The following is a 27660-nucleotide window of genomic DNA, read 5'->3' on the forward strand; positions in this document are numbered from 1 at the left end:
ACAATCTACAGGTGGACATCAGTCATTTGAAAGTATGCTCCATCTCTTTCCTACACTTTGTTTGGTATTAGGTTGAAGTTATAGAATGAAATAATGCATTTTCCTCAGTTTTACTGTCGACATCAAAGAATATTGCTAACCCAGTTCTTCCAGTTCTTTATTCATTTTTTGTTATCAAAATAAACCTATACCCATGACACTGCAGGCAGCTGTGGGACTAAGTTACTTTCTGTGTCATAGCTACAGTGAAGCCCTTAATGTAACCATGGCAACAGAGAGAAGCAGAGACGACAGGTACACACCCCCTCTGGAAAACAGCCCTTGCGGATGCCTGAGGTTGAAATATTAAACATTTTCTTTCCAGCAATTAGGAGGATTTATGAAATATTGATGAAATGCTGAGGTTGTTCTTGAGGTGAACACAAGGTTAAAACATCCCGAGTACAAAGAGGGAGATCGGTACGATCAACTCTTCCCAGTCGGATCCTGTGGTTGTGATCTATTTCTAGCCATCGGAGCGTTGGCGTTGTTCATATAGATGAGTTGCTGTGAGAGTACAACAACTGTTTGGCAACTCTAATTTTAAAAGGTTTCTCAGATGCAGAGCAGGAAGTAAGGCTCACTGCTCAAACTTAACTTAAACCTGCTATTCTGGACTCTTTATTGCCACATAGCATGTTGAAACCCGCTTATGTTCCTCTACATACCAAACATATTTGCTCACTGTGATTTCACCTGTCTTTATAAATTCACACTTTTATATTTGTGAGGTATTTGCACACCTCACACGTCTTTGCACTCGTCATGATTCGCACCGTACCGTTTCACTCGTTATTTTGCAGACTCTCCAGTTCGAGCTTCCAAACTTTCGAGCTGTCCGCCTGCATGTTGCTGTCCGCTGAGAGCCGGCTCTTTTTCCTGACGGCTCTCTCGTCTTTCCTGTTTTTATGCGACAGACCCTGTGGCAGTGACAAATGTGATGTTGTCGATCCGTTCTCTGTATCTGTGTACAGAGGGTGGACACCTTTCCAGGATGTGATTCGTGACAAAAGCGGCACAGCAAATACTGCGCTGATGAAGCTGACAGTTTGAAGTTGTTTGCATAAAAGCATGTGATATGGATGACTCTTTTTTTTTTTTTTTTTGGTTACGAGTGAGGGAGGTTCGTAAGTGTATGTGTTCCAGTAATTCGCACACGTGTACTGCCAACCTGTAACTGTCGCTGACCTTTAACAAGATCAGAATCACTGTATCCTTTTACATTTGTTTGAAGAGATATGGCTGTCCGTTAGAGGAAAGCCACTGGGAGATCAAGTTCTTTTCACTGCCTGGTAAATTCTCACTCCTCTTTTTGGGGAATCTGACGCTGGATAGTAACTTTCTTTCTTTCTTTCTGGTTAAATATTCTTGCTAGGAAGTGAAACGAGCCGCCGGGGACACGCGATGTTTCGCAGTCCGTCTACATCACCTCCCGATCTATAAAACTATACAAGATCAGAGCATTCAAAATTAGGAAGAACACTGGAGACATGTGACCACACTGCATGAAGAACACATTTTCCTTTCTGTGATATGGCCTGCAGTCTCAAACTGATGCAGTGTGGGCTACGATGCGGCACTCAGCCTGATCCAAACGCTCTTTCCTGCTCAACACACTGATCCAAATCCAGCACTAATCTGCTGTATCGTATATATTTAGAGCACAATAGTCTGGCCTCAAAAGTCTTGCTAGTTGAACTTGGGAGACTTAAACATTCATGGAGCCAGGTGTGGCCACATTTCCCAGGCAGGCAGCTCTTTATAGCACACTGAAATTAATGACAAGATCATCAATGAAATTTGTTTTGCATATAAAGGCTGGTTGCTGTTTACTAGCCATGAGTTCAGACTTGTGAGGCTGTTGTGTGTGTGTGTGTGTGTGTGTGTGTGTGTGTGTGTGTGTGTGTGTGTGTGTGTGTGTGTGTGTGTGTGTGTGTGTGTGTGTGTGTGTGTGTGTGTGTGCAGTCATCTGAATGAACAAAGTGGCTCTGTCAAACAAAACTGTGAAACTGTGAATATAACTTCCACTATTTTTACACGAGAACTGTCCAGATGTTTAGCTTCTGCCTGTGCTCTTGTTCTCCTCTTCCTCTCGTCTTGTTTCCTCCCACCCCTGCTCATTTCAGTATTTTTGTTTTTTGTTCCTTTTTACAGGAGCGATTCCAAGTGAAAAACCCGCCTCACACGTACCTCCAAAAGCTGAGGAGTTATCTAGATCCAGCGGTCACAAGAAAGGTGAGCGGCCTTGCTAAAACATGCTTCCCTGTTCCACTGGCCGTTCCAGTGCTGTGGCTTTTCCTTCCCCTCTGACCCCCCTATCTCTTGTCCAGGATATCCCTACAACTGAGGAAAAATTGTGCACATGAGTTCTGGAGGAGATAGCCTGGGAACTAGTTGCAAAACGGGCATCAGAGTGACTTAGATAGAAAGGAGACAGTTGTTTATCTGGAACCGCCCGGGTTTGAGAAAACCACTGGCCAATGCTTAGCGGTGCTGTTCTGTGGCTGAGGGCATGCTCTGCACTCACCATGCACTGCGAGAAAGAGCAATGGAAAAAAAAGTTTGAAACAAGCTACTTGAATGCAGAGCGACGCAGTCAGATGAAGCGCTGCACTCACATCACCTTGCAGCATAGCAGGGACTAACTGAAGAGATCAGGACCGTCCCAGCAACATGATAAAGATGGCCTTATGTCATCTGAGCAGCCAGTTCTGGCTGTTTTCCTGGCAGCTTGGAAGGGAGAAGGGAGTAAAAGGAGGAGCTTCGTGAAGACAAGTATCAGCCAGCTCTTAGGGGTTTGCCAAAATGAAGTCTTTTTGGCCTGGCTGAGCGAGCTGTGGGGGGAAGGTTGGGAGACCGGCGTCTGTGATAAACAAATTAACCAGAAGACTCTGCCAGAATAACAACAAATCGCTGAATAATTCAATTTGGATTGACTGGAGTTAGGATGTTAAAGCACAACTGGTTAGCTAGCAGCACAAACAAAAGCCGTGATGACTAAGGTAAAAAGAGGAGCAGCAGTGTTTTATTGGTGTAAGAAAATATGCCAGACAGCACATTCTCCGTGTGTAGCCAAAATCAGTGTTATTAATGGGTACAGTGAGGAGTGATTCCTAATGGTAAATTATGCAGCTTAGTCAGGAATGAAAGAGTAGCTTCAATAATCTTTAAAGAGAAAGAACATAAAATTAATGCGATAAAAGTTTTCTCTGCACATACTGCGTCTCCTAGTACACCTAAATTGTTGAAATGCTGACAGTTCAATAATAGGAGCCAATCAAGGCTCCCACAGATTGCCAATTTTAAGAGCATTTTGAATGCTACTTTAATTTACAACCACTGAGGTTAAGACTGACTGGTGATGGTGGCTTAGGCTGCAAAATATATGCTTTTCAATGATAAGTTCAGCAGTTTGACTCCTAGTTCTCGGCCTTGCCAGGTTGGGACTTTATTTGCTTTTTGGCACAAAGAACCGTATTTGCAGCATGTTAGATGGTGACGATAAAGCGCTAGTTAAGCTGATCTGATAGGTCGTCTGGAGTATCGACCAACACGGAGACTGCTACACCTCTCTGATTTTAATGGCTAATGTAATGCCTGAGAGATTGCACTTATAGAAGATCTGATAAAGGCAGGAAGCGCGAAGAAAGTGACGCATGTCAAAGGAGACATGATAGACAAAACACTGAAAGGCTGTGTCAGTGGTAGAGGTGCAGGTTTGTTGACAGCTAGTATAAATCTGCCTCGGTAACTGACACCAACTCTGAAACTATAGATGGAGAAGTACTCCTCTTCCCTTCCTCCACACATGCTGCTGAAGCTTTCACACATGAATGCCTAGTATGAGGTAGTTACTGGCTATCACTGTGTTTAATTTTCACATTTCTTATCTCATAAGAGAACCGGAAGAATGTTTTCAGGTGTGTAATAAATCTGTTTAGCTGTAGTTGCTGGGAAATGCATAAGCTTGGTTCTGGCCGAAGGTAACAAAATCCACCTACCAGCACTTTTTAAGCTCTCAAATTAACTTTTTTTTATCCGCCTAAAGCTGAGGTGTCAAAAACAATGTTGTTGATTGAGCTTTAGTGGTGCTAGTAGGTGTAATTGTAAGCGTGGCTGAGCTGTCCACCTCCTAGTTGCAGCTTTAAATTTGGTGTCTCAACTTTCTCCTCCAAATCTCCCGTAAAATGTGACTAAGCAAATTTTCCACAGTGCCATACTTGAAGGAGTTGGTGTTTAAAGCTCCTGCAGTTTAAACACTCAGCACACTCGTTGTTGGTGCCTAGCAGGGCTGCTTCAAGTCGCATCCTCCTTCTTTTCTCTGTATCTTAGTCATCTGTCTCTACATGACTAACTGGTCTATATTAAACCCCTTTAAATAAAACAACATCTAAAAGAGACTTGTCCAAACCTCTCTTTATTTATTTACCATTATATTTTTACCGATTAGTCTCATAGGCTGAGTGGGCCATGTGGGATTTTGGAAAGTCTTTGCCTGTTCTTTGCCCTGATCGGAAACCTCAAGTGGTCAGGCACAGGGGAATCAAACGAAAACAGAAAGTGAGTCGGGTAATGGCGAGGGAGGGAACAAGAAACAGTGAATAATAGAGCGGGTTAAGGAGGGGTGTGGGGGGATTTGAAAGAGATGGACAGTGAATGAGAGAGAAAGAAGCACGAGAGAGTGTGGAGGAAAAGAAAGAGTTATGGGCTTCTTTCTACATTCCTGCTCCATCCCCCTTTTCTTCAAGCTCAAACAATTGCCACTTTGTGCCACTGTGAGAGAGCTGGAGGTCATTGCCTCTGCTTTTCCATAGGCAGGCTCCGGTGCATTCCTCGGGGCAGCTCTCAACCAATAGGCAGCCAAGGAGGAAGAGCTGCAGTCCAACTAGTCCCCAAGAATGTATCAGCTATTGATTTGTTTCCAGGATGACCCCTCCTGAGCTCACACTTCCCTAAAAACTCCCTTTTTTTACCCTCCCTCCTGGTTTCAGTGCTTTCCATGCGCTTACTTTCCCCTTTCACTTCTCCCTCCGCGTCTCCTCCTTTTTCTCATTTCCCCTCATGTCGTCTTCACCCTCCCTCCCCACTGTCTGCTCCTCTCTCTTCCTGCTCTCTCCGTGTTGCAGCTGGTAGCACTTAAAGTGTGGAGTGCGGGGTGTTTGGTGGGGGCTCCGAGAGCCTGCGCAGTTCCCCCGAAATTTGCTCGGCTTTCCACACAAGCGCACAAACGACTCCTCCCTAATAAAAACACTCTGTTTCTCATCTCCTCATGTTCCAGACACACGCCGCCTAAGCCCAAAGACACAGGCCATAGCTATGGGAACAGCTCTTGTGAATGTTAATAATAGGTTAACGTGGGACTGAGCTTCGTTTCCTCCCTGATACAAACGCATCATGGAAAGTGACTAGGCCCTCCAACCCTCGATGGACTTCTCTTCTCTTCTCTTCTCTTCTCTTCTCTTCTCTTCTCTTCTCTTCTCTTCTCTTCTCTTCTCTTCTCTTCTCTTCTCTTCTCTCTTTTCAGCCACAGCTATCGGCCCAAGATGACCATATTAGGGATATCCGCTCTCAGTGACATCATATGGAGAACAGCAGAAAAAACTGTATTTGCTTTAGTCTCATGGGGATTGCCTGCACTTCCGCTGACCTCGTTATTTGAAACACTGGCAATGTTTAGTATATTGTATATATATACAGCAGGAAAAACAGGACGGCACTAATGCAGAACTATCTTCAATTTAACTTGAATATAAAACAGCGTGAAAAGTCTACAGTAGAATTTACAGTATCCTGTTTTGTCAGGAAAAATACCTAAACGATTACACGTCTAACTATTAGCATGAATATACCTGGGTGTTATAAGACCAGGGGTTAAAGTGGGATTTGGCTGGTGGGGGTACCGTAATATCCAGTGTAGCAGTGCAGGGTGGAAAATGTGATCACTTAGAAATAAGACTGAAAAACTGGCTTGTGAGCTGCACTGGGTTTGTTTTTTCTGCATACAGGATGTGATCAGCTGACCTGTGCAGCTGCTGTGTGCTTTTTGTGGATTTGACTGAATTCAACGACCCTCGATGTAACCAAGCATCGACCATAAACACCCCATTTTGCCCTGTAACAGTCCAATATGCTGCATTAGTGCAAAATCCATCACAATACTGGAAACTAACTAGTTTAACCTGCACTAAACTGCAGATCATTTTCATGCAACGTTCGAATAATACAAACGTTATATACTTTAAATTGTTTTTTTAAGTCATTCAACTTAAGTAAGTTCGTCACAAAATGTATCGATCCAATAACTGATTAAAAAAGATATTTAAAGCAACATTTATAATCTACCGAAACTTGAATTTCCAATTTATCAAATTTTCCTTGCTGAGCAGTCCTTATTTTCTCATCTTCCTCTCCTGTCCTTTATTTTTTTTAATATCTTTCTCCATCTCTTAGAGCAAGTGCTAACATTTTTTCCTCCCTCCAAAACTTAAACTTGCAGTCAAGCGTTTGTGTTTGGTGATACTTCACGAGCTCTTTGCAACACTGGAAATTGCCTGATTTCAAGCACTGCTCCGATTACGCTCTTCTGAAGTTTTTATTAACAAGACGGCAACAGGATATGAGATGGTGTTTTCACCTTATGACACGCTGTGTTTCAAACTCCAGTGCCAGTGCTCTATTATACAATCAATTTTCTCCCCTCCTCTCCTCCTCGCTCCTCTGATGTAACACTTTTACTCTCCCCCTCTCTCTCTCTCCCTCTCTCTGATCAGGCATCCCCCCCGCCCTCCTGTTGCACTGTGAGGCTGTTTGATCATCACCGGTCACTCACTTCTCTTGTTTTGTTCCTGTGATTGTATAACAGCCTGAAGGGCCTTTTTGGTTTTGGTTTTGCAGAACACCTCCCGTTAGAGGATGAAAGAAAAGAGGAACCCGCTTATCTTCTCTGTTCTCTCGTTTCTCTTTCCCTCACTAGTTAGTTCACAGCTTCATGCGTGCTGTCTTCTATCTGTAGCCACAGTAACGGGGTTGAGAATGTGTGTGTGTGTGTGTGTGTGTGTGTACAATTGTGTTTATGTAGCTGCTGCTGCTCCTGGCCAGGCTTGAGAGGTAACCAATTAGGTGACTTGATTTTATCATGCCGCTTCCAGGAGGGATTATTGCTATTTACAGAACCAACATGAGCAAACAGAAGCAACATAAGTGGATAAAAAAAAAAAAAAAAAATCCAACTCATGCACTTTCACAGTTTCCAATGACTCAGCCGGCCTTCTTGTTTAGCCTCTTTATTGGTTACTGGCAAATAAAAGCATCATTTAGAAACCTATGGGAACAGCTCCATCTCATCTTTCATTCTTTTATTTTGTAATCAGTGCACAGGCTGCCTGCTTTTATATCCAAATGCCAGTGTGGTTCCTTCTGTCTGTTTGTCTGACCTTTCTGTCAGAAACAAAGCTTTCTCCAGCCAAAATATCTCTGTGCTACCACATGTTGATTTACAGGAGTATGATGAAACTTTACCTCCCCCACTTTCTTTCCTCCTTCAGAAATTCAGACGACGAGTACAGGAGTCCACCCAAGTCCTGAGAGAACTGGAAATTTCGTTACGGACCAATCATATAGGGTGAGTCACCGCAGAAAGTGCGCGAGGCTTGTGTAGCTTTGCATGTCCGCGACCTGCCTATATTAGATTTAAGGGGAAAAGTCTGGCATTCCAGACACCCGGAGACGCAGACACTGACACTAACCACCACCATCCCCCATTCCTATCTGTGCTCTGACCTAATATTACATCGAAAGCCATGTGGCGACGAAGAAAAGATGAATCAATTGATTGTTCGGGGCAGCTGACACAAAACGTCTGGAGGGGAAACACATTTCTCTTGCAATAGTTGCTCGCCAGTCTGCGATTCTGGAGACGTATTGATACGGTTGCTAAAGAGATACTGATGTTGTAACAGATAAAACACTGATGCATTCATCTGCATTTTCTGGTATTCCAGGGTAACAAGCCTCGACTGGCTGCAGCTGTTATTGATTCAGTGCCGTATGTTTAGCCTCGAGGCAAGATCAATATCTCGGTGAGAGTCATACAAGGTCTCAGTGTTTTGTCTTGCTGAAGATCAGAGCCTGAGTCACTAACTAGAGACCCTGTATAAGGATAACGATGGCCTGCTCGACATTAATGAGTCCCACTGAATTCTGGGACATGCTGGATTCAGGAGACTTCCATTACTACTTAAATAAATGAAGATGGTGCAAACACTTAGAAAGACACAAAAAAAATTACAGTTTAATTTTCTTTTGCTTGTCAGTTAAGCAGCAAATATTCTTTGCTTGGTTAAAAGAATTAAGAGGTTATTAATGCAGTACTAGAGAAACAAATAACAACCAAAACAAGGATTAGAGGCTCTTGTAATTAGGTATGATCATACAAATCCCCTTTCGGGTTGCATCAGGAACAGCAGCTGGTGTAAATCTGTCAACTCAAACATGCAGCGCTACCTGGTGTGGCGACCCCTTGTGGCAAGGAAGCAGCCGAAAGCAGCTATCCTTTGAAATGTACTTTAAAGGGAGCGTTACAAGAGCACTGCTTCCTCTTTGAAAATACTAGCATAAAGTGAGTGTAAATGATAAGGATGCTTGATCGTTGGTTATTGCTGAAGGGTGAAAGTTTGGAAGAGGGAAAATTGTGCAGAAATATGCAGAGCTAGAGCAGACCCACTCTTCTGCACAATAGAACACACAGACCTGAATTTGAATGGAGCTCAAAGTTTTTCTTTTAAAGAGACAGATTCCCAGTCGCTTTGCTTTCCTATTAAAAACACAAGTTCACCTGTGGATTGTTTTTTGTGTCTGATTGAATTAGACTGCAGAGAAAATATAAGAATTTCACTCTCAAACACTGGAGACCAAACTTTTTGGATGGTTTGTTAGTACCATTACCTGCACAGCAAGCCATGTTATCTGTCAGATAATTACATAGTAACAAGCATTAGCACAACAAACATGTCTGAAAAGTCCATTTTAATAGAGTAGGCGACCACGTGCCGCATGGCTGCAGTGCAGCGGCACGGGGTTTGAATATGCGCCTTGGTCATTTGCTATGTGCCCCCCTCTTCTCCGAACTTTACTGTCTTCTATGTAATAAAGGCAAAAATGACTAAAAATCTTTAAGATAATAAAGGAGAAAAAAAGATAAGTACATTTCCGTGACTCCAGTTTGTTGAGGTGAGGCCTTGCAGTCAGCTTGCAGCACCCGCTCGTCACCCAAAAGTGGTATCTAAGTCTCTAATAATGCACTACTTTAAGCCTTAATAAAATTTAAATTGGTTACACTATAAATACACCACCGTTTACATGTTATTACATAGTAAATATGCGATAGAGACCAAAACTAGTATTGTGGGCTTCAGTGGAGAATGATTCACGGCTGTGCTTAAGACATGTGAGTATTTTTAGTATAACCATGTGGAAAACCTGTGCTGTTTATGAATGAGGCACCTGGATTTACTGCACGAATAATGAAAGCTAGCGGCTCACAGCAGAATGGTGGGTTGGATGGTCACAGAAGACATGGACACCCTGTCGAGGATTGGATGAAGCAACCCTGAGAACATCCGCTGCCCACAGGCTGTTGTAACAGCAACAATACTCTAAATCCTAAACTACATCTCTCAGTCTCTCTGGTTTTCTCTTTTCCTGCCTCCCACACACACATATTGTTTTAGTTCAGTGTGTCCATGTCAGCGACACTCACGTAAGTTTTCTCATGTGTCTGACAACGCTGTCTCTCACACTCCTACACGCTGTTTACACAATAGTCAAATTCTGCTCGTCAAACCAAAAATACGTTCCAACCACAGCCAGAGACGATGTCCGCCTTCAGAGCTGAAGCTATGTTTACAAGGATTAAGTTATTTTAGAAACCTTATTGTTGGTAACTAGATTACACAAATAGTCTCACTAATCTAGATTAAACAATGAGGCGGTACCATAATAGCAAAAGGACAGGGAAAGGGAGATTGGGAGGGTAGAAGCGACTGATGATGTTGGAACGCAGTGTCAGAGGTTAAAACAGATATTAATTATGCAGGCTGTGTATAATAGACAGATTGTCCCTTTACAAGCACGGCTGATGTGTGCCTGCTTCTGACTTGGTCATCAACATGCAGTGAATGGAGGATTGTTAGTTAGGGTCCTTTGGTAATAATTACTATGAGACCACACCCCTGAGCCTACTTAAACCACCACCGACCCCACTAGGCACTACTTCACTGGACAATCTTGTTAGTCTCTTTCAGTCCTATGTAGTTACACCACAGGGGAGCTAATAAAGAAGCAGCTAGTGGATTTTTAAAGCAGTTTAGCTTTCATCAGTCCGCTACCACTCTGAACCCTGCCTGTGTCATTATGTTTATGCCCTACAAATTTATTTAATCGCTGAGCAATCAGCCCCATCGAAGCAGTTGTGGGACCAATAAAACGAAACGGCACCTCCACAAGACGCGATTAAATAAAGATCCTCTGTGATTCAGCTAACTGTGCTTATAAATACGAAAGGAGAGCAGCACATACCAAAGGTGGTGGGAGCTTTCCTGTGAAAAGCTCAGCTTTTCTGTGCAGAATAAAAAACTAGAAAGCGGGCGAAGCGCTGGATGGGTGGCCCACTGTAGTGCCTGTAAGGCAGGCGATAAAGGGCTTTTGATCATTCTTCAGCTTTGTCTTTATCAGTGTGTCTGAGCGATAGAGAAATAAATACATAAAAGATTAATAATGAAAGTCTATTTGCGTATTTGTGAACACGTTTGTTCCTCTGAGCCAGGAAGCTTTGAAATGGTCAATGCAATTCTTCTCTGCAAAGGAGGGAGACAGGGTGAATAATCTGAAAACATCTACCAAGGCCAGTTTACAGCCCGGGAAGAGTGTTTAGAAAAAACTAATTGCACATAACATGTTATACATAATGTTCGGGACAAAGATTTGATTTCAAATATGAGGCACAAAGAGATGTTGTTGCAAATGAGTAAGGCCAAAATTAGGCAGAAAAACCCAAATAAATCTATCAGGGAGCAACACCAAAACACCTGAAAGACCAAAGAAGACAGCTAAAGTGCATGATGACAGAATTATTTCTATGCTTAAAAAAAGAACCTTTACAACATCTAACCAAGTCAAGGACACTCTCGAGGAGGTAGGCGTGTCATTGTCAAGGTCTGCAATCAAGGGACGCCTTCATGAATGGAAATATAGTATAGAGTTTGTGTTGTAAACCACTGATTATACTCAAGAGGAGGAAGGTCAGATTAGACTTTGCAAGGAAACATCCAAAAGAGCCTTCAGAGTTCAGAAAAAGAATTATTCAGACAGATAAAACAAGGTTAACCAACAAGTTTGTATCAGAATGACAGGAAGAGAAAAGTGTAGAGAAGGAGAGAACAGATATTACATCTAACATGGTGGAGGCAGTGTTATGCGATTATGGGCATGTATGGCTGCCAGTGGAACCAGGCCACTAGTGCTTAGTGATGATATGACTGCTGATAGAAGAAGCAGGATGAACTCTGAAGTACACGGAACTAAACTCTGCTCAGATTCAGCCAAATGCTGCAAAACAGCTCAGACTTTTTTGTACCAGACAGATTACTTTTCAATGGTCAGTTGGCTGATCTCAACTGAACAGAGCATGCTTTTCCATTACTAAGTACAAAACTGAATGCAGAGAGACCCACAGACAAGCATCAACTGGTGTCCGTGAGTTCTAGACTTCGGGCAGACACTGGGTGTCAAGTTTTTTAAAGTATTTATTTGGTACCTGGGTTTTTTTTTGTGTGCATTTTTTCAGCTATTACATAATCAGTGTGATATTTTTTTCTCACGCAACCTGAAACCTGAAAGAATTGCACAAAAATTGTATTTTTTAAGCAATAAATGGAAAAAAATGCCAGATGTAGTAAAATGATACAAATAAAACTCATATATGCGAATTAATATTGTCATATGGTTCAATAAAATATTTGAATTTTCTCGCAATTATTTAATGGTTCAGGCTTTAAATGGTTAAAAAGAGTCTTCACATTTATGTTAGTCCTTCCCATTAATTTTAAACCTTTGAAAATGGGGTGAATGAAAATGTGTGTAATATTTGTAAAACCCCTTGAATTAAAGCCCAAAGTCTGCACTTCAATCACATACTGATTCTTTGATTTACCACTGTGTGCAGAGGCAAAACTACAAAAATTGTGTTTTTGTGCTAAACATTATGGAGAGCACTCGATAATAAACATTTTTAAAATACTGTGTACTCTTAAAAAGCAATGTATTACTTTCCCTTTCCATCTTTTTATTTTAGAGTTTAGACTCACAACTGTCATGTTTCTGAAAAGTCCTGCTTTAACTTGCCTGATTTGTAACTGTCAATTAATCAAACACATTTGAAGTGTTCCTAGTTTAATAGTTTCCTCTTCTCTTCAGGTGGGTACGAGAATTCCTAAATGAAGAGAACAAAGGCCTGGATGTGCTGGTGGACTATCTTTCTTTCGCACAGTATGCTGTCACGTAAGTCTCTAGCAGCTCTTTCTCTTTGCACCACAATGGTCTATATGCAGAACTCATAATCAACACAACGATGCTATTCTGCACAACCGCTGATGCATCTCCACACAGCGCCAGCACCACCGTCGCTGCTGCACGGTTGTTAGAAACACTGAGTCACTCGATGCCCGGTGCTGACACATAGGCACTGTGTGTTATACTAACCATATGCTTCTATTCATGGATTGACAGTGTGGTTATTAGTCACTCACAGAGTCGCTGTTCAGGGCCAGAGTGCCACACAGTTAAATTTTTAATTCACCACTCCACTTCACCGTATGTTATTATAGTCTGTCGAAATTATGAATGGTTAGCCGTAAAATTGTGTTTACACAGTACCACTGCAGCAGCAAATTAAAGTCAAAGGACCAGTCTAAAAACTGAAATAGATCATAAAAGGTATGATTTAACAAGCAGCTTTCCATAGTTTGCGCCAAGTACAACAAAACATGAGCTTCCTTTCTAATATACAGGATCATGTCTAACACAAAAACCCTTTAAAACATTTGTTACTTTTTTTAAAAACATGGAGTTGAACACTTTTTTACTTTTAAAAGAATTAGCCTCATATATAATTATAATTAGCCCTAATATATAAGATAATAAGATTGCATATGTTATGTTTGAATATGTAATAGGCAGAAGCAGGGTTTGTGGTTTACTAATGAATTCCTCATCTGTTATCGGGTGGTCAGTGTGGCTTTTTTTAAAATCTGCTGGCTAGCCTAGCATTATTCGATTAGCTTAGCAAGAGTCTGGCTAATTATTAGCATTTTTCACTTCCTATTAATGCCACTGCTTCAAAATTTACTGCCCGTTTTTCTCGCTGTACTCCTCAGTGTATTTACACCCACATCTAGAAAAAAATTATATTTTTGTTTTAGGAAATATGCTCATGACTACATGTACATTGCTCATAACATGATAGCAATAGGCTAATTCATACACTTTGCAGAGCATAGTTGTAATGTATTTTAAAAGCATGGTTAAACAAAAAAAATACACCATGTATTGATTTGGTTGTAGTAGTAGGAAATAACAATTTCATGCTACAGTCACACCAAGGAAAAAATCGCAGTTTTCAAATGACTGATAGTCACTTGAACCCATCCAGTCACAGGATGGGTTCAAGCTAACAATTACATTCTGTTTGTGATAATGCAGCAATTAGCTGTAATTGCTGAAACTCACAAATCAGTTGCTGTCTACATACAGAAAAATTCACATTAAAATTCACATTCAGAGTCCAGCCATAACCTTGTAATTTTGAAGCAAAAATTCTTCCCCAAATGACTTAGCTGCTACAGGATGGTGTTTAACTACAAAATGACACAGGAACAACCAGAATACAACTAGTTGGCAGCCAGTTGAGTTGAGTCATTATTGCTAACAGATGCTTTGCAGAGAAGTTGCACTTATCGCCACAGACTGATTCAGATTGATTGCATTGCGTTGGCATTGCAGTCTTATAAATCAGATGACCTGTTGTTCACAGCCTGTAAACAGCATCAGATGTAAAGCAATCCGAGTAAACGCTGATGTTCCTTGTTACAACAGTTTCGATGGCGAGTGCCTGGAGAACAACCCAGAGGCTGCGATGGATAAGTCTAAGCCCTGGAGCCGCTCTATAGAAGACCTCCATGGAGGAAGCACCCTACCATCTCCCATCACTGGGAACGGTATCACCCGAGTCGGGCGACATTCCACGTTACGGTACAGCACACACACAAACTGTCCTCTCTGACTGACGAAATGACTAGCCAGTTTTAACAGTTAGGTTTGTGTGGCCGGGGAATAGTGATTATTTTGAGAAGTCACACATTTCATATGATGCCTCAGCCACGTCCTTTGTGTAGTCATGAGGTCTGTAAGTCTTTAAATGGCTTAAGATATGTGCAGGGGGGAAGTACCATTTGCCTGGATTTTTTGACTGTGATAATCTGTGATTACATGAGTAACAGTAATTTCTCATGTGACAGATCTTCTTATGGAAATAGGGTTTCGTTAGGTTTTATTGTTTAGGTTTTTATAAACACCAAACAGACCCTTTTCACTCAAAATCCAGTGTGTAGAGGATTTCAGGGCAGTTTATTTACAAACCCATGCCAATATAGGTGCTTAAATCCTATTAAATGTGCATTATTTCTCTAATCTTGCCCGTCATTCCATTAATGTTTTGGTACAGCACTCCTGCTGACTTCTGTGGCCTCTAAGCCTTTAGTCTGAAGAGGTTAACTTGAACACACTGCACACAAAGAGCACTATTGATTCATGGAAGCACATGTCTTTTTAATACGAGATCCTTAAATGATAATCAAGTCAGCCACTTTTTGTTGTTTTTTCTGTTGTGGGGTGTCACAAAGTAGCAGTGTTTTCTTGATAAATATGTAAATAGATGCGATGGAAGAAATGCAGACCATACAAACTGACTTGGTGTTTTGGCTTTTGCACATTTTTCACCAGGAATTTAGATGCTAATTTGCTAAATGTGGAAGTTGTAGACAGACCACATGATGAGGTCTCGTTTTATTGTTACTTGCACATATTTCATCCATGCTTTACTGATATTTAAATGACTGTCAAATATCACTATTGTCCCATAAATAACTTCACATTCCCATGTCATGTCACCTCACCTACACATCTGCTGGCCCCAGATGTGACATCACTCTTGAGCATGCATCTTCAGTGAGGCTGACTGTCTTTTCTGTTCTGTCCTAATGCCCCCCCCACCCTCCTATAGTCATCTGCTCTTTTGTCTGCCAGTCTTCGACAGCAGGCAGGTCTCAGTTTCGCTCTGCTGGCTCAGAGTGAGCTTTCTTCGGCTCTAACCCCAGCATCCCCGTCCCTTCTAGAGAAACAAATGCACTTATAATGCTGCGAGCAGAGATGCACATGGACGTCCACGCACAATCCCCGGCCTCATTGTACTTTCTACCTCCCTGCTAGAGCTGCCCAGTTTATTTGTCCCGCTGTCTGTGTCGGGGATGTGAATTATTTGTACTGCCTGCCCACCCCCCTCCTGCGCTTGTGACTGAATTCTCCTTTCCTTGGAGCAAATGGGTTTTACTGCACTCATTGTTCCTGCCTGTGTGTCTGTGTGCTGCTTGTGTGGCTCCCTAAATGCCATTCTGTGCAGACGTTAGCCTAGTTTCTACAACAACCATTAAAAGCTCAGCACTAGGCTACAACCAGTATGAGTAGAATAAGTAGCTTCTAACAAGCTTCTGTATTTTGGTTGCTTTTTTTCTGTTTTCTATTTTTTTTAAATGGCAAATGAATTATGAAGCTTTTGCTTGGGCCTTCAAGTGGTTTTATAATTCCTAATAATATCGATTTTGTCCATTATACAGAATATTTTCCCTTATGCTTTTTAGACTGGCTTTGAAGTAGAATGATAAATACTGAGAAACTGTTAGATCCCACATTAAGTCTTATCTATATGTCTTCTTGAAACTGCCAACTTGAAGGACACCGAGTGCACTGAGCTGTCCAAAGTGTTCTCAATTAAGACGGTATGTCTGAAGAGTTAGCTAGTCACATGTAGCCGTGTTAGAGCTGTTATTGATAGCTTGTAAATAGAGCTGTAGTGATTGATGTTCTCTTAGCTAAATTACATTTAGGTTTTTTTGGTGTTCTATTTGCTTCACTCTGTGTCTCCTTTTCCTTCTTCCCGTTCTTCTGCTTTTTCTTGTTCTTCTACCTCTGCTTCATCTACTTCTTTGTTCTTCTTCTCCTCTATTTTTTGCTTCTTCTCGTTCTTTGTCTCATCTTTCTTCTCCCTTGTCCCCTCCTTCTTCATCTTCTTTCTTGTTCCTTCATGTTTTCTTCTTGTTCCTCCTTCTTCTTCTGTTTCTTCTGTATCTTTTCTACCTTCTTTTCATTATGTAATTTTCTTTTTTCTTTCCTTGTCTCCCTTCTTCTTTGTGTTTTTTCTCTCAAACTTCTCCCTCATGTTGTTGGTGTTACATAATAATGTATCTATTCACTGGTTTGAGATTAAAAAGCGCTGATTAGTCATTTCCTGGATGTTGCCTAATCAGGAGTGGAAAAACCCCTGGATGGAAGATTATTTCTGCAGTTTGAAGCAGGTGCTCCTGTTCTGTCAGGAAAAGCCTTGTTTATCTACTTCATTTGTTTATTTATTTATTTTAATGCTGCACTTTACTGAATGCAATATGCAGAAATACTCACATAGCAAATGTGTATACTTGTGTAAGCAGGAAAAATCATGCCTCAACTTCATTTTCTAGCTCATTTTACTGCAAATTTAGAGCCGTCTTCATCCTCAAACCGCTGCCTCTCCCTTGAAAGCTCCGTTCCTTTTCAGACAAACACACATGCACACTCACACACTGTGTTTTGACTCACAGAGAAGTCACGCCTACAGGCATGGGTGATGACACGAATTGGCATGTCTGTCAGTAGCCCGAAGACACATTTTTTCCCCAGAACTTGGGTTTGGTAATTGTACCTCGTGATAAGTCTGAAAATGAACTCCTTTTCTCCGACTCTTTTTGCATATTATTCAGTTAGACTGCTGCTCTAGCATTTCTGTTTTAGTGTGGGAGCTGCACCAGGAGCAGAGGCCTTGTTTTTGTCCAGATAAAGCTGCACAATCACTGTGCTGCATGCAAATGACTGGCTGCTGTTGTGTTAGCTGTAAGTGATATCTCCGTGAAGGTCTGTTGAAACAATTGAAAGGAGGCATCCGGTGGCCCTGTGCTCGGTTGTAGATTTTATGGCCTTTGTGTGTGTTAATATAAGGTGCCCTGGCAGTTTAACAGCCTCATTATGTGGAGAAGATGGTGTGCAATGAGGGCTTGTTTACAAATGGCATCTGTTATCTTGTTTATCCAGTTCTTATGAACTCTTTTGTTCAGTCACATAGGCTTAACATTTTATTCTATAGCTTTATTCCCTTTAATACTGACTTCTGATCTCTATTTATTAGTTTCAACACATTGCCCAGCCGGAGAACGCTGAAAAACTCCAGACTGGTCTGCAAAAAAGATGATGTCCACGTCTGCATCATGTGCCTGCGTGCTATCATGAACTACCAGGTCAGCCCCCAAGGCCTCTGCAGGGACCATCCAGTCCACACAGACTGCACGTCTCTCTGAGCTGAGCCACATTTTGTTAAGCTAAATTCAGTTTTCTAAGTTGTTTTTATTGTTACGAGTCCCATCTTGCTTATTCTGTGTCTCATCTTCTCTGTTAATGAACTGCTTTGTCTCTGTCTTTCATCTTCCAGTATGGCTTCAACATGGTCATGTCACACCCTCATGCTGTGAATGAAATTGCACTAAGCCTCAACAACAAAAACCCGAGGTAAGTTCGACCAAAGATTGAAAAGCAAAACAAAAAAGGAACCAAAAATGAAAAGGTAAGTAAATAAAGAACAAAATCTCAAGTTTCTTTTTTCAAATAAAAAAAGAGCTGTCGGATAAAAGATTCAATAAGATCGGTTTTATGTTTTACCAACTTGGACCCACATCCATAAAAGCACAAACGCTAGATTTTGTGCACCTGCACAGTCTGAGAGTGGGAGCCCTTGTTGCTCAGAGGCACATTCATCTTGACAGATGGGTCAAGGCACCGCTGGCACAGTCCACCACACTGGCAGCTGCTCACTGAGATGGCTACGAGGAGCACTCTGTGTGTGTGTGTGTGTGTGTGTGTGGTCGTGTTTTCACTTCATGCCCCAGGGTTTAAGGATTTTCTTAAAGTGGATGTGGAACCACTTTGCATCACCTGTCACATTTCGTCTCATCCAGACATAGAAATCCCGCGTGAATGAACTGGAGACGGGATGAGCTGGCACTTTCAGTGTCTGTGCACTTTAATAAACTCACATGAATCAGGCCAAGAAGTATTCATTTTTTTATACCTGCCCTTTAACCCCCTTTTAACTCTGGGCTTTTGACTGTCAAGAGGTTAAACTAATGAATACACAATGAAAATTTGTTTCGCTGTGACAGTGGTTGCTGTTTATGATCTGTCCTATGCAGACGTTTCAGTAGCGAGATGATCCTAAATTACACAGTTTTCCGCTTTGTTTCCTCTGCGGTTATCTCCTGCTTTTCTGTTCATTCATTAATTATTCCTGACATCATTTTCTCCCTGTTTTTCAGAACCAAAGCTCTGGTCTTGGAGCTCCTGGCGGCGGTTTGCCTCGTGAGAGGAGGCCACGAAATTATTCTCTCTGCGTTCGACAACTTTAAGGAGGTACGAGCTGCAAAGATGGTTCGGAGGAGATGAGTATGTCATTACGTTTTGCTTCAAACAGTGACTCAGCCCTGGAGGAATGCTCGTCTGGCAGTTGTGAGGCCGGCATATTCCTCGTTGCTTCAAAGGGATAGCGTCTAGGAATGAATTCTATTAGTCAACAGATTACAGACACCAGTTTAGCTGCGTCGCATAGGACGACCCACACAGCCGCAAGTGATAACAGTTATATGCGTGTTAACTGGATTTGGCAGTAGCTTCAAAGCTCAGAAAAGCAGTGAGGCAGTTTTAACAGATAGCCCTGCCTGACCTCCGCCTGTCTGGATGAGGCATTCTGGCTGCTGGAGAAAGAGGTGGGAGGTTTGTGATGGAGAGAGCGCTAACAGCAGCCCCATTTTGTAGCATACGGCCCGCAAACATGGGCTGACTGCAGTTAATGTAATATTTACACTCCCGGAATGAAATATTGAGCGTTGCTCTCAGCGGCACTGGCATTAATGGGAGATTAAGGCATAGAGAGAACGTTGCCCGTCTAATGAGACGAAGTTTGAGAAAGCATTTGGATAATGTGAGTGCTGGAAGCACGGCAGCATGTTTTTCTATTCTGGTGGAGGCAGGGTTTAGTTGTTCTTTTCTTTTTTTTTTCCTTTCAGATGAAAAGTGACACTGTCTACCATAACGTGAGATCTATTTTTCTGAGTAACTTAGATATGTTGCTGAATGATGAGGGCTGCAGGCTAAAGCTCACAGCATTGCATCCCTCTTTTTTTTCCTTCTTCCCTTCCTTCTCAATTCTTTATCATCCTCTGTCTGCCTCACTGACATCCACATGAACTCCCTGAACTGCACAGCATCTCTCTACTCCCTCTTTTTTATCTCCCAAATTCCACTCTAAACACGCTTTAACATACTGCGAGTAACATTGAAAACAGATGCACGGTGCAAACTGTAGCTGAAATAAAATAAAAGAATGATCCTGCAGCAGTTCGTAAAAACGTATCTTATTAATTATCGCTTTGAAAACAGCTCTCTGTGAGATCATAGGAAGCTGTAAAGTATTTCGCAGCTTACATCAGTAGTTTTTACCACATATTGACACATGATTAATAAGTCTATGAGGTGCCATTCTTGGCTAAATTCCTGGCTTTGTTTCTCCAGCTGGTCTAAAACAAATCAAGTAAATCAATGTGTGGTTTTCTTTGCAGGTGTGTATGGAGGAGCAGCGATTCGAGAAGCTAATGGAGTACTTCAAGAATGAGGACAACAACATTGACTTCATGGTCAGCCCACACACAGTTGTGATGACTGTTAATTGTGCTGCAATCCCCGAAAACCCTTTCTGTGAAGCTGAATGATTTTTCAGTGTCAAAAGTTCAGAGAAAATGATGTGAACTGTAATGTGTGGGCAGAAGAGGTTAGAAACAGGTCCTCATATACCTATCTAAACCCCAATCGAACTTAAATGGTAAACAGACTTGTTCTTAAATGAGCTCTTTATACAGCTCTTTTCTTTTTAGCATTCACACACACATTTGCACTCAGATGAACACATCGAGAGCAGCTCAGTGTCTGGTATCTTCCTCAAGATTACTTTGACATGCAGACTGGGGCAGCCAGGAAGTGAACCGCCAACCTTTCGACTGGTAGATGACCTGCCCCGCCTCTACCAGGAGGTAGAGCAGGAGTTCAGCGGAAAAAATTAACAAACTGTTCTTCCAGTTTTGTGATATGTACCCGCAGTACTATCAGTTTCTGTGCAAGGTCACTGCATAAGCTACAGATGTGTGTTGCAGTGGATCAAACCTGAGGATCCCTAAGCAAAGACCTTTTGTTTTAGCAAGGCTCAGCAGTGTTAATTAATCTGACAGAAAAGACTTAAGAACATCGAAGGACATGCCACCTTATGCTTGATTTTATACGTCACATCTCTGTGAATTCTAATTAATCTGAGTGAAAACCAACAGGGGCTGTGCTTGAATAGTGCTTCACTTTGAACAGGACTTGTGTCACAAGTTTCCCTTGCAGTCCTCCCGATAGGCAGTCGTCACCTGACAGCAGCACTGAAGCAAACAGACTTTGCCAAAAGCTGCTTTCTCACACTGGGGCAGCTGAGCTTGTTGTAGGATGTTCATTAAGCCCATTTTAGCATTGGGAAGCGCGTGTGTGCGCATTAGAAACTGTGAGTAGATCCCCCTTGATCTGTTTATGCAAGCTCCCATAAGGCAGGCAGTAGTGTTGAACTGGCAGATTTTGTTAATTTGTTTTTTCGGATCATTTTAATCTGCCAGATAAGCTACCCGCCAGCTAAGCGAGCAAAATAATAAGGATTTATACACCCGAGACATAATAAAAGGCAACATATATGATATATGAGCATAAAAACCAAATCGTGGAAGTAGCAGACTGGTGTATAAAAACACAAGCTTGTTGCACACTGATCTATAAAGGTATTTTACAGTCCTATAAACAGTGTAATATAGAAAATGTATATGAAGTGAACTCTCTCTTCCGCTAACTGTTCCTACCTGCTATTCCCCAGGTGGCGTGCATGCAGTTCATCAACATCGTCGTGCACTCAGTGGAGGACATGAACTTCAGGGTTCATCTACAGTATGACTTCACCAAGCTGTGTTTGGACGACTACTTAGATGTGAGTTGAGACATAATGCTGCAGGAAAATGGCTAGACAGACATTCTTCTGAACACTCACAGTCCAGAGCATAGGCTGTCATTAGAGTACCCCTGAGACAGCAACCACAGTCAATAATGGCTTTTCCATTACTTTAGAAACAGTGGTCAGCTTTGTAGTCCTTTGTCTACTGACTTTCTGCAGAAAGATCGATGTTATCCCAATGCAGTGAGCTGAAATCAAACTACAGCTCCTCTTCCCCAACTTGTTGTATCTGCTCTGCAGAAACTAAAGCACACAGAGAGTGATAAGCTGCAGGTCCAGATCCAGGCTTACTTGGATAATGTGTTTGACGTGGGAGCGCTGCTGGAGGACGCGGAGACCAAAAATGCTGCCCTGGAGCGGGTGGAGGAGCTGGAGGAGAACATATCACATGTGAGAACCCTCTAGTATTGGTTGTACCCTTTGACTTGAGGCAAAGTTGCCTTTTTGATCTTATTTCTCTTGCAGCAGTCTGAATATTAACAATAGGAAGTTGATGGAATACCAACTTGATATGGTGCAAAAGGTTTTCTTTTTGAAAAATGCAGAACTTTTAGGCCCTGACAGATCATTTTTAATCCAGATACATGAAAATATGAAACCCTCGTAGTGCCTCAGTATATTTCTGTGCTAACATGTTGATTTGAATGGTGTCTCTGCAGTTAGTTCAAATCACTGTGTAATCTTTTCTTCCTGATACTGTTCCCATAGATGACAGAGAAGCTGCAGGACATGGAGAATGAAGCCATGGCCAAAATTGTAGAGCTGGAGAAGCAGCTGATGCAAAGGAACAAGGAGCTGGAATCCATCAGGGTCAGCCCTTTCTCTACCTTGACATCAGTCCTTCAACTTGGTGATAGCTAGTTAAGCTTATCGTAGAAAAAATGTAAAACATTGCCACACATATTTTTCTGTTTTTCTCATACGTTCCCTTTTTCTGTTTCTCTGTACCACACAGGAAGTCTATAAAGATGCCAGCTCGCAGGTGCACTCGCTGCGACTGATGTTGAAGGAGAAGGACGAGGCCATCCAGCGACAAAGTAAACTCGAGAAGAAGATCCACGAGCTGGAGAAGCAGGGCACCATCAAGATCCACAAGAAAGGAGACGGAGACATCTCAATCCTAACGTCGCCTCCCTCTGCTACGGAGGGCTCGCCGGGCGCCGTGATCGGCGGAAACGGTGTAGCCATCAGTCCAAACCATGTTGCACTTACGGCGGGCACGACTGTTCCACCTCCACCGCCTCCTCCGCCCCCGCCGCTTCCAATGAACGGCACACGTAGGTTTAATATTAGCTCAGAATTATTAGCTGAAGATAACCGAGCCGATAACAGCGGATCATTTTCTGTCAGCCTGAACTGTTTTTCTTACCCCTCTCCCAGTGTCAAACGGACCAACGTCAACAATTCCAGCAGCAGCAGCAGCTCCCCCGCCTCCGCCACCACCCCCTCCGCCTCCCCCGCCACCCCCAGGAATGCTGACAGAGACATCAGCCCCTCTCCCTCCTCCACCTCCTCCAGTGGCCCCCCCACTGCCCGGCTGTGGGACGCCCACCGTTATCATGAACTCTGGGTTAGCAGGTAAAGTCATCAAATCAACTGAGTCAATGTTCTTTAATGCATTGTGAAAATGTGTAGAATAGGGATTATGCACAATTTGTTCATATAGGATAATACAAGACGTGGTGTTTATGTGGCTCTGCTTTAGCACTGCTTTATTATTTATTCCCCCAGTATTATATTATTGATTTGCTTTAGTACATGTTTGCTGCTGTACACACAAACTTTGGAATATTACATAACAGCGGCTAATGTACTCAGCTGCTTCTAGTTTAGCTTGAGGCTATCTGATACATGTTGCCGCTGCTTCACAGTAAAGACCTTGTGTTCAGTGTTCACTCTCATACAGACTCAAACAAGCTAGCTTCAATTCATAGTTCAAGGTTTGCAATCCTCTGCAACCTCTACTCGCCTTGCAGTGGCCGTGCAGAAGTCTCGGGGTGTCACTACGGCTTAATTTCTAATTAATGGGTGAGGGAGTTTGGGTAAAGGCAAGCCTGAGGTTGGCTTTTGAGGAGACACCACTTCTTGCCTTCGTGCTTTCTGGGAGATAAGTCTTTGTAGCTGAGATTATTAAGTATTTTTTAAAATAAAACCAAGGTTTCATCAAACTCTGGTGTCAGGCTTGACTCGGGTCGTGACATTAAAGTTTTGAGCTTTAGATTTAGCTCACTGTCCCCCCTAAAAAATCAGCTGGTTCATTTTTTCTCTTTTGTTTAATGAGCTGCTCTGAACTACTTTTTAATCAAAACCCCCCCTTGCTTTTCATAAAGTGCACAGAAATCACTGCATATGGAATCATATGGCGATTACTTTAAATGCAAAGAAAAACCACAGTGAGTTTTAACAATTTAGCATGTGGGAAAACCTTGGTTGCTTAAAGATGTATTTTAGCCCTAAAGGAACTTTTGCCTCTTACTTTGTGCCAGTTTTTTAAACATTTTTATCACCAGTCACTTACAAGTGTTTCCTAGGACTGGCTGAATTCTTCAGCTCCGTATGATCTTAACAATCTTGTTACCGATGTGTCTCCTTTGCATAAAAATGTGGGGTTTTTTGTACCGATTCTCCTGTAAAACTCCTTATCTTAACAAGTAATACTTTCAGCAGTGTCACTCTTACATTGTGGTCAAGAGTTATGTCAGGAAGGGCATCTGGCGTAAGATTAAACACGCCAAATCGTCTGCTGTGGTGACCTCTTGGGAGATAAGCGAGCAGCTGAAAGGACCATCTAACTCCAGAGATACTGCTGGGAGGCTTTTTACTGTAGAGCTGCTGCCAGTTTGTGATGTACTGAGTTAGACAGTAGCCACTGATTGGCCTCATTTTAGTTGGTGGGCTCAAACAGAATATTAAAAAATGGCAATCAGATAAATAGAAAGACAGGAACATATTTATTATATATTTGGTTTCCCGTCTGTGTTGAGTAGAACGCCACAATACACATTCAGACTTATTTACTCTGCTCAGTGGATTAGTATTGATAAGTGACCCTTGTGCGACTTGATGACTAAGTTCTGTCACTAATCAGATCTTACTGTATGTAGATGGGGGTAAATATTTCTCCCTTGGAGCGAAGATTCTTTACTGTACTGTGTGATTTGAGATGTGCGTTAATTCTCACTAACCCTCCTTTTTATTTGTCTTATAATTGTTTCCTTTTTTTTGCCGACCAGAGGGACCCATCAAACTCTTCTGTAGGTTATGCTTGTCGTGTTTGCTGTTTTGTCCCCACCCCTCCCCTCTAGTGTCCCCCATTTCACTTCCCCCAGTTAAAAACACAAACCTGTTTGCTGTATTCATCCATCTTCACAATTATTATATTCACGTTTCTCAAACACTTTCTGTCTTCTTTCACCATTTTCATTATCGTACGCTTGCCAACATGCTATATAAAGCAACACATCCCAAAACTAGTTTTCCCTTGAAAAACACAGCAATCTCCACATTTCTGTAGTATTACTCCTGTGTTTGTTTAAGTGTTTAAATGAATGAAATCTGGCAACATCAGAAAGACTTTAGTGCATGCAGGGGCGCAGTGACCTGCTGTGGCATGCAGATGATTAAAGCGATAGGCGCCGTGCATACCGGAATGCTGTTTACCTTTCCCATGACAGCCTTATCTTATTTGTCCCTGCTGACACCTTGTCCGTGTGGAGAATCAGGGCACCATGTCAATGTTCAGCTTCAATGAAGCAGCAGTGGTGGCTACAAATAGCTATAATCTGTCCAATAAATAGTTTGTCATCAGGCTTACCGCATACACCGTTTACTTAACAGATACACCGATCCCCTTTGGCCTTTATTGTCCAGCCAAAGGCTAAGAAGCTTTGCTCTATTTGGGGAAAAAATACATACAAGGCAGTGTACTTTCTGTTTTGTTTTGAAGGACTTACAGAAAGCATTTAGTTAATGTAAATAACACAAAGTGGGACTTTGTTTTTAGAGATTAGACAGATATGGCATCTAGCTACCCAGAGAGTCATATCCATGTGTGTTACCAGTCCCAGGTACTTGTCTACCCTTTCACCTGCATGCTTATGTGAACTGTTGATTGTAGATAGACACCCTGTGCTAACTTGTCTGTATTCTGTTTAAGCTGTTAAGATCAAGAAACCCATAAAGACCAAGTTCCGTATGCCCGTCTTCAACTGGGTGGCCCTGAAACCAAACCAGATCAATGGGACTGTTTTCAATGAGATTGATGATGAGAAGATACTGGAGGTAAAGCTCTCCGCTGATTCAGAGGTTACGCATCCATTTCCTGCCTATATCCCAGGAAAATGAATCACGAATTGACTGTTGCTTTTTAGGACCTGAATGTTGATGAGTTCGAGGAGATGTTTAAGACGAAAGCCCAGGGCCCGCCCATCGACCTCACTGCAAGCAAGCAGAAGGTCATCCAGAAGGGGCCCAACAAGGTGGCTTTGCTGGACTCCAACAGGGCAAAGAACCTGGCCATCACGCTGAGGAAAGTGGGCAAGACACCCGAGGAGATCTGCAAAGCCATTCAATTGTAAGCCTTCAACCGGTGTTCCTGCATGCAGTCTGTTTTCCTAAACTCGCATGGCTGTATGCCTGTTTTTCTTATAAAATAGACTAATGATTCATAACACGTGTCCTCGTGACTCCTCATTATCCAGGTTTGATTTACGGACTCTGCCGGTGGACTTTGTGGAGTGTCTAATGCGCTTCCAGCCCACGGAGAACGAGATTAAAGTCCTGCGACAGTTCGAGAAGGAGCGCAAGCCTCTCGAAAGCTTGACGGATGAGGACCGCTTCATGATGCAGTTCAGTAAGATCGAGAGGCTCATGCAGAAGATGACCATCATGGCCTTCATCGGCAACTTCGCCGAAAGCGTGCAGATGCTTACACCGGTGAATAACGACGCTACGTTGTCATTCTTAATGTTTTTATGCTGCAACCTTAGAAAGCAACAGCGCTGTGCTGGATTTGATGTCTCATTCTCACCCACAGCAACTGCATGCAGTCATTGCAGCATCAGTGTCCATCAAGTCATCACAGAAGCTGAAGAAGATTTTAGAGGTAACGGAACCATTTGCATCTGTTGTGACGCATCGTGTCGAATGCATGCGTGGTTTCCTTTTTCATTCTTGTTTGCTCCTGTCCTGCAGATTATCTTAGCACTTGGAAACTACATGAACAGCAGCAAAAGAGGAGCGGTGTATGGATTCAAGCTGCAGAGTTTAGACTTGGTAAGTTGCATTTTGTTACCTTTTAGCAAAACTTTAAAGAGTTTTAGAAAATGTTTCAACATGTCTGTTTTTTTTTTCTTTGCAGCTACTTGATACCAAGTCTACAGACCGGAAACAAACATTATTACACTACATAGCCAATGTGGTTAAAGAGAAATACACACAAGTTTCCCTTTTCTACAATGAGATGCACTATGTGGAGAAAGCTGCAGCAGGTGAGTCATACAGTGAAGTTAAGTTGGGCGGAAGTGAACAGCACATAATCTGACTGCGTCTGTCAGTGCCACAGAGACAGAATCTTATCATGTTTCTCTTGGAGTAAACTCCAGAATTTAATTGTGTATTTCTTTCTCTAGCCAGTGGTGCAATTTATCCATCTAGATTAGTGCAGTGTGAGTTGCCAACCTGTGCAGATGTGAGTTGTAGTCTGTTTTAGGGTGAAAGGCACCGTACACCCTGCATAGGTCAGCTGTCTATGATAGGGCGATTCACACCTATTTAGAATAGAGACAAGTGTAACAGGAGTAAAGGTAGTGAAGGTACATGAGTTTAAATATCAGGGGTCAACCATCTAAAGTAACCACAGTGCACAAGAGAGGTGAAGAAGAGTACAGGCAGGGTGGAGCAGGTGGAGACAAGTGTCAGAGGATGGCAGGATGAGTAAAAGGAGTGGTTTACGAGATGGTAGTGAGACCGGCTGTGATGTACGGTTTGGAGATGGTGGCACTGACAAAAGCAGAGCTCAAGATGTTAAGATTTTCAGTGGGAGCGACCACCAGGATGGATGAGATTAAAAATGAGTACATCAGGGCGGTTTGGAGACAAAGTTAGGGGGACAGGGCTGAGATGGTTTG

At 42.3% G+C, this 27660-nt stretch overlaps 1 protein-coding gene across 4 annotated transcripts in view; it reads left to right on the forward strand.

Annotated features, from left to right (window-relative positions):
- fmnl2a (formin-like 2a) overlaps positions 1-27660 on the forward strand; it is a 52565-nt gene that overhangs the window by 18255 nt on the left and 6650 nt on the right. For all 4 annotated transcript variants that reach the window (XM_031743121.2, XM_031743122.2, XM_031743120.2 and 1 more), the window contains exons 3-21: positions 2194-2274; positions 7584-7660; positions 12511-12594; positions 14188-14343; positions 17585-17693; positions 17885-17961; positions 18765-18858; positions 20064-20138; positions 21398-21508; positions 21773-21922; positions 22241-22342; positions 22488-22809; positions 22913-23110; positions 25689-25813; positions 25903-26105; positions 26233-26467; positions 26568-26636; positions 26726-26806; positions 26892-27021. In XM_031743121.2, coding sequence (XP_031598981.2) covers positions 2194-2274; positions 7584-7660; positions 12511-12594; positions 14188-14343; positions 17585-17693; positions 17885-17961; positions 18765-18858; positions 20064-20138; positions 21398-21508; positions 21773-21922; positions 22241-22342; positions 22488-22809; positions 22913-23110; positions 25689-25813; positions 25903-26105; positions 26233-26467; positions 26568-26636; positions 26726-26806; positions 26892-27021 — 2479 coding nt within the window. The remainder of the gene's footprint in view (positions 1-2193; positions 2275-7583; positions 7661-12510; positions 12595-14187; positions 14344-17584; positions 17694-17884; positions 17962-18764; positions 18859-20063; positions 20139-21397; positions 21509-21772; positions 21923-22240; positions 22343-22487; positions 22810-22912; positions 23111-25688; positions 25814-25902; positions 26106-26232; positions 26468-26567; positions 26637-26725; positions 26807-26891; positions 27022-27660) is intronic.

This window comes from Oreochromis aureus, linkage group 16, assembly GCF_013358895.1.
Source record: "Oreochromis aureus strain Israel breed Guangdong linkage group 16, ZZ_aureus, whole genome shotgun sequence".
Lineage (NCBI taxonomy): Eukaryota > Metazoa > Chordata > Actinopteri > Cichliformes > Cichlidae > Oreochromis > Oreochromis aureus.